The sequence below is a fragment of the Melanerpes formicivorus genome, unplaced genomic scaffold, assembly GCF_026170545.1.
Source record: "Melanerpes formicivorus ecotype bairdi unplaced genomic scaffold, bMelFor1.0.p_v2 SCAF_90, whole genome shotgun sequence".
Classification (NCBI taxonomy): Eukaryota; Metazoa; Chordata; class Aves; order Piciformes; family Picidae; genus Melanerpes; species Melanerpes formicivorus.
In genome coordinates this window covers 1,319,194-1,331,807 of record NW_027142442.1, presented here as the reverse complement: position 1 = coordinate 1,331,807, position 12,614 = coordinate 1,319,194, and the positions used below count along the sequence as shown (strand labels likewise).

The window sequence follows — 12,614 nt, the reverse complement described above, 5'->3', positions numbered from 1 at the left end:
CTCAGTCTACATGAGCAAATAATGACCCCACGGGAGCCCTGTGCCTTGGCTAAATCTTCCAGAGGTTTTATCCACTTTGCTCCCCACTGCTTTTCATCAGTCCTTCCCAACAAGAGGAAGCGCCAACTCCCTTCCTCTGCCTTTACCCTGGTTGCTTCCACTCCAATATCCCATTAGCTGCTCCCTGCCAGTTGACATTACCCCATTATCTCCTGGAAATCCTCCTGGACCAGCCTGGGCAGGCAGCAGCCCAAGCTGCCTCTGCACAGCTAGTTCTCAGCTTGGGACAACCAGATTGAAAAATCAGCATCTGGAAAGCTGAGACAGATGAAAGGTCCTTCTCTAGGGGATGGATGAAAGGTCCTGGACCACTTCCATTCCAGAAGGGTTAAAACTCCCACCCTCTAACCCTCCTGGTAAAATAGATAGATATAGATATAGATATAGATGATATAGATAGATATAGATATAGATTATATAGATATAGATATATAAACACACATATATCTAGAGAGAGAGAGAGAGAGAACCTGACAACACTCCAATGACAAGCAAAACAACAATGAACTGCAGCCTTTGTTCAAAGTAAATGTATCAATATATTATTAAACTAAGAAACACATGGCTCCCAGAAAGGGGGAAGGAAAGAAGGGGGGGGGGGGGGGGAAATAAAACCAGAAGTCTTTCTAACGTGCATCTGGATTTCAGAAACGCCCTGCAATTCCAGAGAGCATGAAGAGAAAATCTCAGAAATATCCTCTACTGTTCAGAAGCAAAAGGATTCCACCAGATCGATAGCATTACTAACGAAAGCAGCATGCAAATGCAAAGGACCTGCCTGCAAACCAGACCCTTCTTTACATTCACTCCTGAACCTACATTTCTCTTTTCAAACAGTTTGCCTTCAGCTCCGACAAATCTGTGAGCTCTAGGGACAGCAGAGGCACACGAACTCGTGTATTTTCTTCCCTGAGACACAAGGAAAAAAACATCCCAATTTTGATCCAGTGTAGATCTCAAGCATTCCTCTCCACCCTTCTCTGACATGAGCGCAGAAGCCCAGCAAGGCTCACTGGCAGAAAGGGTTTGCCTGACATGCAGCTGAAGTTTTCCCTTTTAGCTCGAATCCCTGGGTAGCCCCTGGTTTCTTTCGGTGTTTCCGTCCTACAGCTATTTGCAGACTATTGCTCTGACATCTCCCAGCCCTTTCTCGGTACATGTGGAGTTCATAACCACTTCCTACGGAATACACAACTACAGCTCAGTGCTGCAGGTCTGTTTCCACCCACAATTTAAAACAAAACAAAAATCTGAATTTTGTTTCCTCTCTCCCATCCAGACAGCGACCTGTACACCAGCACCAGCTATGTTTTCAGCCAGCCCTGTTTGGTCCACAAAGAAAACGAACCCGTAGTTACTCCACAGCACCCAAACTGGGAGCATTTGCCTGGAGAGAGACTATGGGTTTGGGATGAGCCATCCAGAGCAATACTCCCATTGCACACATAGCAGGATGCGTCCTGGGATAGTCGTTCTCCTTCCACCACGCGTCCTGCTAAGCTTTCACTGGGGCATCTTTTAATCCACCCTTCCTGCATCGTGGCAGGATTGATTTAATTATTCCTAAATTGGTGATGGTGTCTGGCCTTCCTTTGTCCTGACTCTGTGGCCACTGCAATCCCAGCACGGGATTTTTCGTTTCTGTTTTTAAGGAGCAGACCATCCAATTCTGTTTTAACTGTGGGAGAAGTCAGGCAAAAGTCTATCATCTGGAAAGCTCCCGAGGGGAAAGCGTTTTCCCTCTGGATCTTTCGAGCTGGGTCACCCTTTCCTTAACCAATTTCCCAGCCGTTTGCAGGTTCCCCGCAGGCTGTGTCTGATTCTCAATTATTTAATCTATTGCAAAAATAAAACCCCAACCCCCACATTTATTTACAAGCAATAAAATAAGTAAATCAATTACAGAAATTCTCTCTTGCTGATAACCACTATTAAGATTACTCCATGCAGCCCAAGGGATGGGTTTGATTATTTCGGACAAGTTGGCAATTTCCCACACACACACCCCACAACCCCCTGCCCCGACAATAGTGATCTGTACCCTGCCCAGATGCTCATGGGCTGCGCGGGTTTGCGGCTCGGGATACCAAGATCCGCAGCCATCAAAATTAAATGAAATGTACACCTGTGGCAGATCGCCTTTGCTCCCTAACGGCACGTCCCCAAATCCCATTCATTTTGGATGGGGAGAGAGGAAAAATAAGGAAGAATCCACAAGGACGCCGGGGCTCTCCGGCTGCCTGTGTCAGGACGAGTATTTCACTGCGTGCTGGAGCGGGGCGGGAGCGGGTCAGGCTGGCCGGAGCTCGGCACTGCCGGTGCCCGGTACCCTGGGGAGGGGCGCACCGGGAGCCGGAGGGGGTGGCGGGCTCTCGCTTACCTGTGCCGCCTCTTCTTTCGTTTCTTGCTCTGGTTTAGCGAGGATTTGGACATTTTCCGGTCGCTGGAAGAGACATCTTCGGAATCTGCGAAGACACAGGCAGCGGCCGTGGGCTTGAGGCTCTCTCCCCGCCGGGGAACCCCGGCCAGGGCAAGGCCCGGTGGTTCCGCTGCCTCCGGTGGCTCTAGCCGAAGGCTTCGTTGTGAACGCGCCGCGGACGGGGCCCGCGGACGGCCGCTCCCTCCACCTCAGAGCGGCCTCAGCGCTGCTCCTAGTGCCGGCACCGGTGCTGCTCCCGGTTCTGGAGGTTTGGGGCGTTCCGCTCCAGATAGGGAAGGCTCCGAGCCGGGACCGGGGTCTCGCTTTCCCCCATCTCCCCCGCAGTCGTTTGCTGGGGCTGCTGTTGTCGCGCTGCTAAAATGTAGAGCCCGGCAAGCACAACAAAACCGTAGGAGAAAGGGGGAGCTGCAACCCCCTCCCCACTGCCGGGCACCCACAGCCACCTGCCCGGCCTGGGGATTCTGTACTTGCCCGCAGAAAAAACGGAGCAGGGCGGAAGGGGGGGGAAAAAATTAAAATTTTAAAAGATAGGAAAAAAAAAAATTGTTTATGGAGCTACAAGGTGGGGAAAACAAACCCGGGAAGAACTGGTGTCTGCCAGCGGCCCTCCGCTCCTCAGGGGTGTCTATGCCGGAGCTTGTTAAGGGGAGGGTGATATTGCCTGTGCCCCAAAGGAGCATCCGAGGGGGCAGAAGCGGGACCCTCAATTCGATGCGTGTCGCTGTGTCCTACCGGGGCTGGCCCCGCGTTCAGGCCCCCGTTCCTGCCCGCGGCGCTCCCCGACTCGCCCGGCACCGGCCCCGGGCTGCCCGGCATGCCCGGCGGGAGCGGCAGGCACCGCCTGGGCCGGGCACCGCGTCGGACGGCTCCGGCTGCTCCCGGGAGGAGGCTTGAGGTCGTCCCCGGGGCTGGGAAAGGGCGCTGCTGCCTGCCTCTCCAGGAGAACCAGAGCCGGCCTGGGAGCGGGGCCTGCGAGCAGGGTTGCGGGCGGCTGCTGCTGCCGTCTAGGAAAGGGATGCCCGGCGGCCCCTAATTTCCCGGCAACGAGTTGGGGCTGCCGGGACCACGGGGGACCTGATCCTCCGGGTGTCCGTGCATCCCTAGACCGGGTGCCTCTGGCTGCGCCATCATACTGCAGCCGCAGCCCCGGACGAGCAGGGAACACAGTACCGCCCGCCTGCCCCTCTCCTCCTCGGGACTGAAACGAAATCGCCTTCCCGCCACGGGTCATGGGGCCTCCCACCGGGGCGCCAGGTGTCGGCGGATACTGGGGGCGGGTGTCGGCGCTGGCGGGGTGCCGTGAGTCCCCAGGGACCGGGGACGTGCTTACCTGAGCTGGCCGTCTGGCTGCTGTCCAGCTGCCCGGGGGCCCGGGCCAGGGGCTGCAGGTGGACGCTCTGGGGATCGGAGAGCACCTCCAGGAAGGTGGGCTGTGTGTAGAACCCGGGGATGCCGCTGGCACCCAGCAGCCCCATGCCCACGCCGCCCACCCCAGCGGGGCTGAGCACGGAGCGGGCCGCCAGCAGGTGCCCGGCGGGCAGCGAGTCCAAGGCGGCCCGAGGGTGCGATGGCGGCTCCTTGTTCAAGCCCAGGATCTCCTGGATGCCGAAGCCGGTGCAGCGGGGAGGGGTGGGCCCGGAGCTGGGCTTGGCCCCCGACGCGGGGGGTGGCGGAGGCGGTGGCGGGGCGGCGGGGGTGGCGGCCGCGCCGTCGGGCTTGGGCTTACCGGGCAGGCTGGGGGCCAGTGCCGCGCCCGCTTTGCCTGTCATGCTGCGGCCGGCGGTCCCTGGTGCCCGCTCCGGGAATGCCTGGGAGCCCCCGGCTCAGGCCCCTTTTATCCGCCCAGCCGGGAGCCCGAGCGGGGTCAGAGCCGCGCAGCCAATCACAGGGGCCAGCCGCGATTAGGGATGCCAAAAAGCCGGCACCGGCGGCGGTGGGGCCGCTGCTCGGCGGGCTGAGGCCGGTGCCCGCCGGCGGACTGGGGCCGCCGCCTGCCCCCGCACCGAGAAGGGCCGCCCCGGCGGGCAGGCTTCGGAGCCGCTTTGCCTCCAGCCGTGCTGGGGCAATGGAGCTGGGAAGGGATGGAGGCATCCGCGCTTTCATAAACACGGCTCCATCCCGGCTAAGGCAAAGGCCTCTGAGGAGAGATGTGCCAAGAAACCATGTAGGCAAATACCAGCATCCCCGGCTTCCTTGCTCCTCTCCTATTCGGTCAGCAGGGAAATAAGGGTGCATGGAGGAAACCAAAAGATTAAAGATGAGCTGTGTTCCCTGAAAGTGTAGAGCTGAAAACATTGTATTTCCAAGAAACATCCATCTTGATGTCATCAGAGGTGGTAGACTAGCTGCTTGGACTCCAGATACCCCTGCCCAGGAGCCAGCCACACAGTTCCATAGGAACTGAGAGCATCTTTCACTACCCATGGGCAAGACACCACACACATCCCTGCCAGCCCTATCCCAACTAAAGACATTAAACTAAGAGAAAGCCAAGCACATTTTCTGTTTCATTCTACCTGGGGCAACAGCTCCACCACAGTATGTACCTTAACTGTCATAGCGGTCCACAGCACAGCTCCTGAAGCTGGTTGTCTCCAAAACTGGGGGGATCCATCCAGAATGACCACAAGGGATTTTGACTCTCCCTAGGCCATCTCCTACCTGCTCAGCAAGTTCTGATTTAGGGTTTTGGTTTGCCAATGAACTGGGACTGCTACAGATGCTGGATATCACACCTTCCCTGAGCAAACTGAGGACACCTCCACTTTGAGGGCAGCATGGCTGAGGCCATCTCCTGTTAGAGCTGTAAGGGAGTCATGTGTCAACTTGGTTTTACACATATTTCCTGCTGTGATTGTAAAGCAACTTGTGCATCCACAGTGGTGGAAATGGTTCATAAGAGTTGAAATTCAAGACTGCCAGGGGGCTTCAAGGGCCAGCTGTTCCCAAAGGGACAGGGAGTTGTGAGCCAAGAATGATAACATAATCATCAAAGTAGGTTACCCCTCTGGCCAGGGCCCCATCCCACCGTACTTGAGCAAGACAAGGAGGGACTGTAGCCACTGGGATCAGCCACCAGTCCGAATCACCAGACAAGTTGTTGGGATGAGGCAGATCCCAGTTCAAGACAGTAAGCCAAGACCCCAGGTGGGCTGCAGAGCCAGGTATTCATGTGGCTGCAATGTAACTCAGGCTAGGAATTAGAGCCTCAGCCTAAAAGCAGCTGCCAAGTGAAGGAGGGGGAACTGCTGCTGAGGCTCCTTCCATGTCTTTCCTATCAAAAGCCTGTATCAGTGAGCTGACCTTGTGCAGACAGCTTCACGCCTAGAAGGTGGGGAGGATCTGACACAGGCCTTACAGGGTCATAAGAAGCCATCCTGTCACTTCAAACCTTGTCTGTGTCCCACCTGTGTTAGCTAAGGCATGGTTTGCCCTCTGTCCCACCCATCTGGGGCTCCCCGGGTATGGTACACAATTTCCTTTCCTGGCATTCAGCCTGGAGTTACACAAGCCCTGCCTCAGCGCGGCTGAGTCTGTTAAAGTAAAAACTGAAGCTATCAGGTTGCTAAAAAGTTATTCAGAAAAAAATATTCCTTTAATTCTCAATTTCTCCAGAAACAGCTCCAAATTTCTCCAGAAACAGATCCTTACCACACATTTCTGTTCAGTTCTCCATTATTCAGATTACAAGACCCCAGGCTGCAGTCTGCTGCAGAACCAAGACCATCAGACCTGAAGCCCTCTGAAGTGTAGCAGCTCCCTCTGGTATTATCAGCATTGGTGTGAGAAGGTGCATGCCATAGCTCTGCCTATAGAACTGCCCAGGGCTCACACAGAGTAGGCACAGGGGCTGCTTCTCAACTTGAGCCCATGTTCTCAATGCTCTTTGTGTACCACCCTTCCCCCTCTTTCCTTCAGACATAGCTCTGGACAGGTACAGAGGACAGGTACAGAGGTGTGGGTTAGTTGAGTATGACAACATTTTTCTACACCTCAAGGAGTGCTGCCACAGAGCCAAACTTGACAAGCCCATCAGAGCATATAGAATAGAATAGAATAGAATATAGAATATAGAATACAGAATATAGAATATAGAACAGAATTAACCAGGTTGGAAAAGACCTTCGAGATCATCGAGTCCAACCTATCATCCAACAATATCTAATCAACTAAACCATGGCACCAAGCACCCCATCCAGTCTCTTCCTAAACACCTCCAGGGATGGTGACTCCACCACCTCCCTGGGCAGCACATTCCAATGGCCAATCTCTCTTGCTGGGAAGAACTTCTTCCTAACATCCAGCCTAAACCTCCCCTGGTGCAGCTTGAGACTGTGTCCTCTTGTTCTGGTGCTGGTTGTCTGAAAGAAGAGACCAACCCCCACCTGGCTACAACCTCCCTTCAGGCAGAGGTCTGCTCTGCAGCATTTGTCACCTTGATCACTTTGTGCCTCCTTGACTGGTGATTTGAAGCAAGTATTGTAGTTCAGAAAAAAAGTTAATGCCCAGAGCACTGCCAGGCTGTGGAGGTATAGCAGCAGGGTCTTGCTGATACCTACTGGAGTCTCTTGATGTTTTCATTGCTTTGTTCCTAACACTCCATCACCTGCCCACAGCAGTGTCTTGCTGGCTTTGCAGTGGAATGTCACCCAGTGGGACCCTGCATATCCTGACCCTACCTCCAAAGCTGTGAGGACAGCTTTGGTCCCCTCTGCCAAGTTACTTGTGAGCCTCTGGTTGCTGAGCTGCAAAACTCAGAGCTTGGCTGTCTGCTTTTCAGTATGCCTTTGCTTGTTCTTCTCTTTGCTTCTCTGAAAGCTTTAGTGATTAGGCAACTGAACTTAGATTTCAATACTTACTTATAAGTCAGTACTTCTGTGACTAATATCTGGCAACATTCTCAACCTGTCATGACCAGAAGGAATTCTGCATTTATTTGAGCTTTCCTCAGCTAAATGGCTCAGATGATCTCCTGCAGAGAGGAACCTCAGCAACCTCAGCTCCTCACACATTTTCCTGATTCAGTTCATCTTTTGCCTTCTTCCATTGTTGTGCTGCATTATCCTTGATGCTGAACTTCTCCACTTCTCCCATTTCTGTTTGCAAACGTATCCTTTATCCAGAGCACACATATTGGGCTGATTTGGTTCTTTATCCAGTCTCAACTTCCTCACAGCCTCCTTCTGTGTCCGTGGACATCCTGAATCACACTTAGAAGCAGTGTTTCTCATCAAGCCCTTAGTCTGCAGAGGAGTGTCCTTTCTCCTCCACTGTATTGTGTGTCATTTCATTCAGCACCTGCCTCAAATCTGCCTCGCTCTTTGTCTAGACAAACTTTGGTGGGTTCACACCACTAAGTCACAGACTTGATCTCACTGTGCTCTTCCATCTCCTCCACAATGGCTTTTGGGTCCTTCCAGCATATCCTCTCTTGTCCTGGTCTCCTCCCAGTGGAAGTGACCATGCAGCTCCTACCTATCTCCTTCCAAATCCTGTGTGTGGGGAAATTACCTTGAAGAGAGGTCTCTCCCAGTTGGTTTTTATTTTAGCTGTGTTCTTTAACTTTGGGAAGCATTGGTGATCTACTGAAGTTGCAGGCACCAGGCATTTTCACATTATCCTTCCACCATATGTTGCACTGTAGATGGATATAGGACATGATAATGCTAATATGACAAGAACAAATACTTGCTGTACTAATAAAAACTGCTGAGACATGAAGAGTGACTACAGCTACCTACCCACAGATGTTGGAGACCCTCTGTCACATAAAGTCTTCAAATCAAGGCTGAAAATTTGTTCAAAGAAATGAAACTGTTGTCCTGATGCAGAAATTTCTTGGTGTATGCTGAAGTTGAGGCTAGAAGGTTGTTCAGGCTCTAAAATCTTGGATTCCGTGGAGCTCACATTGCCTGTTAGATATCTAAAATAAACCCAAACCAAACCAAAGCAAAAAGCTTTCAGATATAAGAAGCTTCTGATGCCTGTTCCAGTGTCCTGCTGAAAAGATCTTTTTCTTTACATGTCAGTATATTGATTTTTAAATAATCACTGGAGATACAAAGCACATGATGACAAGGAGATTATGGCACCTGTCATGCCCATTGCTAAATGCTCTCAGCTGGCAGCTGCTGGCTGAGTTACTGCAGCCCTGAGCAGACCTCTCTGTTTCTGCCTGTTCTGAATCATCCTAGTGGTTTTGAGATACTAAAAGTAATTCTTACATCAAGCTAGACCCATAATGTAGACAGAATTTTAACTGTCCTGGAGCAACCAAGATCGGTTTTGCTCAACTACTTTCAAGTGCTCCAGGTGCCTATTAATGAGAAAATAACAAAGCCACAAGACTTGGGCTTAGATCAGGATACAAGCATGTGGACTAAAATCTGTTCAGCAGAGATCATATTAAAGACATCTAAAATGTGGCATAGGAAAGTAATGATGCTTGACCTGGACAACCTAAACAAACCTGCTGTGAATGTATATATTCATTTGCTCCACTGTGACTGCTGGACATCTCATTAGCCATCTGATTCTAATGCTAATTTCTGGGTCAGGATATCCTGCTCAGTTCTAAATAATGTTTTGGCATCTAAGGTAAAATATACACTGTGCTGAAGGATTGTCCCTGATGCGTTGTCCTTTAGCTGTCCTAAGTGTTCCTTTTCCTCAATTTGTGAGAAGGAGAAAATCTGAGAAATAATTTGATGTCCTTTTCCCTCATCAGGTGACAAAGTAGTCTGCCTCGTTTGAAGAGAAGCATGTGTGTGGGTTTGGGGGGAATCCAGGGAGATCTAGCTTTGTTCCAGGGCATGGGAGCCTTTAATGGAAAATAAATACGGAGGAAACTATTTCCAGACCCAGTTTCTTTCCATAGGTGTATCCGTACTGGAGACAGTATACAAGACACAGGCAAGTATCTAAAACAACTTCTAGCCAGTCCATGGCCTGTGTTGCAGTTTGCTCTACCCATTCTGGATACTGATTCTGAGATTCAGGACAGATCTGGACTAATTGGTGAGAAACCAGATAAAAACAATGGTATGTCCAGAAAGGATAGATTTCTTTCTGTGCTCAGCATAACCACCTTGGGTGCAGCTCTTCCTTCCATCATGTGGCAAGCTGGGATTCCAGGTCCCAAAGGTGATCTTGCCCAAGGAGGCTGGGTGAGCTCATTGTTGATGGGTTGGATGTGATGATCTTGAAGGTCTTTTCCAAACTGGTCTATTCTATTCTATTCTATTCTATTCTATTCTATTCTATTCTATTCTATTCTATTCTATTCTATTCTATTCTATTCTATTCCATTCCATTCCATTCCATTCCATTCCATTCCATTCCATTCCATTCCATTCTTCAGCAGGGTGCTCCCATAGACAGACATTGCCCAGGTCCCAAATGAAGCACCCTGCTATGCCCAGAATGAGCTCAGGGTGACACCAGGAGCTGCCATGATGTGTTGCAAGCCCTGGAATACAGTGGAATCCAGCATCCCATCTGATTGTTGGTTAAATAGAGACATGCCAGGTACATGGCATTGGTTGGGGCAGGGATGCTGGGGCCAGAGGCAGTTATTTGGAAGACACGGGCTTGTATAACCTCAGATGTGCACACAGTACAGCACCATCTTAGGATTTGGTTAAAAACCACCTCACGGAAGTGGAGTCAGGCACACCACACCTTCAGGAGCACCTTCTTCCCCACAGCTACTCAGCACCACATCCTGCCTTCCCCTCTGTCCAAAGAGGCTGCGTAAGCCCCTGCATACCAAGAAGGACCAAGACCATCCAGTGGCCTCCTTACTCAGAACCCTTTTAGGAGGGATTTTAATTCGTGTAAATGAGTGTTTTTAATTTGTTATACTGGCCTTTATCTCTATTACCATCTCATTTGCTTTTAAACCTAGTTTTGCCCATCCTGACTGAATTCCATTTGATGCATTAGGAGTAATTCTCTTCCCAAAGGGTTAGACATTTTCTCTCCACATAAAAGTCGCTTATTTTGGATAAAGAGACGATTAGATTTATCTTTAATATTTTAATGGCAGCCAGGATTATTGGGTGGGCAGCCCCGGTTTCGGTTGTTGTTGGGGGATTAGACTCTAATAAACTCTTCAGATTGGGATTTTTTTTGTTTCCCCTCCCACCCCCCCCCCCCCCTCTGTTTTGCACAAAGTACTTGTATTTATTTTTTATTTTTAAATTCACTTCTTTTTGAGTCATAAATTCCATTTGCTGCTTCCTATTAGTATTAAATCAAGTTGATTAAATTCGTAGTGACTATTTGCACATATATCTTTTTAATTTTAACATCCACAACATAAAATCTTTAATGGTGCAGCCTGAAATACCTGCAACGTACGCTGCTGTTGCTGTTTAAACAGATGGAAATGAGGATTCAGAAGAATGAAGGAGGGAGAGAGGAAGGGATGGAGAGATGGGCAGACAGACAGACGTTGAAAACGCATACACCGGCTACCCCAATTGCATTCAATTTTAAAGATCTAGGGTTCTACCAATAAAGGTTTTGGAAAGAGCTCCCTTCCTCTCCCCAAAGTCACCAGCATGTCCCGTGAACAAGATTGGAGCTCGTAGCCCTCCAAGGGCTGCAAACGCAGCTCCCCTCATAGCCAGTGCCAGGAGCCAGGCAGCCCCTGCAAGGTGGCATTTGGGTAGAGCAGATGCTTGCGGGGACAGGCGTGCGCAGACCCAAAGAGCGGGAGTCCTTCACCCCTCGGGGCTCCGCACCCTGCCTTGGCTGTCATGGATCCTAGTTTAGGCTAATCGGAAACTTGGTAATAGAATAAAATGTCAGCAAAGTAGAAATCAATAAGTGTTAATGCTCCAGGACTTTCACTGCTGGGCTCCCCTCTCGGGCTCCCCGCCTCCCGCACCATCCTGTCCCTTTGATTTCAGTCCCTTCTCTAATCCCCACCTCATCAGCTCCGGGAAGGGCTGATCTGCAGCAGAAAATCCCTCATTCGGGGCAAAATCAGCTTAATTTGCAGCAATTTGTAGCAGGTCTTTGCTGGGATTTGAGTCTCAAAATTATCCCGCGGGTGGGGGCCGCAGCCCCTTGCAATATGGGCAGAGATTTCCCCGCTCCTCTGTTTGCAGAGATTTGTCTGGGGAGTAATTACAGGCGGGGCCGCAGCCCGGCCCCGGCCCCTGCCCCTGCCCGCCGCTGCCGTCCCTCCGCCCGCGGGGCCTGGCACCGGGCGAGCGGCCGAACACGCAGCCGCCCGGATTAGCAGCATTAGCAGCCAGCGCCGAGCTACAATTAATCATTTGCTGGTAAATACAAGCGGGAGCCTCCCCCGCTGGCGGGGAGGGGTGGCCAGGGAAGGGGACAGGAGAGGGGAGGGGGCGGCTGGTCGCCCGCCCGCCCTGGCGTGCAATAGAGCAGTGAGGGAAGGGCAGGGCTGGGGAGGGATGGAGGCACTTGGGGACCTTGTGGCCTCGGGACTGGGGATCAGAGCAGGCAACTTTCCTTCCGCTAATGCCGCTAATTACAGGCGGCAGCTCCGGCGTCGGCCGAGAAGGGATCCCAGGCACGGGGACCCCCGGCTTCCCCGGGGCAGGGTGCTGCCAGCAGCATCCCCCCTCAGAACCGGGCGGCCGCAGACCGTGCGAGCCCCTGGAGGAGCCGGACCAGCTCCAGGCTGCTGCGGTGCCGCTTTGCACGGGGGCGGATGAAGGTGCCCAGATTCACAATCCCAGTAATCCCCGGGGATGCATGTCCAAGGGGGAACATTATTTGGAGTGTAACTTGTTTTCCAGGGGAGGGAGAGATAAAGCGGTGCGGAGGTGCTCGCTGGCACACCTATAGGTTTGCACTCTGGTGAGTCACCTGGTGACCTGGTTGGTAAAAAATTAGTTTGAGGTGAAATCGAAATTACACACATTAAATGAATTAAGAGCCTACTAATTAGAGGTTCTCAAATATTCAGTGGGGAATAGTCCACTGGCAGAGAAGTTTTGAAGATGGGTTGCCTCAGAGATCAGCTCTTGGTCCATACTGCGTAATATCTTTGAGTTGACTGGGGAGAAAATACAAAATCAATGCTGGTAATGATTTCTGCTTGACATAAAAATTGGTGGCGTGATAAATAACG

General features: G+C 51.5%; 1 protein-coding gene across 2 annotated transcripts in view; it reads right to left on the bottom strand.

The window, feature by feature from the left end:
* VSX2 (visual system homeobox 2) overlaps positions 1 to 4,289 on the bottom strand; it is a 28,254-nt gene extending 23,965 nt beyond the window's left edge. For both annotated transcript variants that reach the window (XM_068165516.1, XM_068165517.1), the window contains exons 1-2: positions 3,831 to 4,289; positions 2,441 to 2,525 (exon numbers count right to left, since the gene is read on the bottom strand). In XM_068165516.1, the coding sequence (XP_068021617.1) occupies positions 2,441 to 2,525; positions 3,831 to 4,269 (524 nt within the window). In that variant the 5' untranslated portion in view covers positions 4,270 to 4,289. The remainder of the gene's footprint in view (positions 1 to 2,440; positions 2,526 to 3,830) is intronic.
* Positions 4,290 to 12,614: the final 8,325 nt, after the last annotated feature.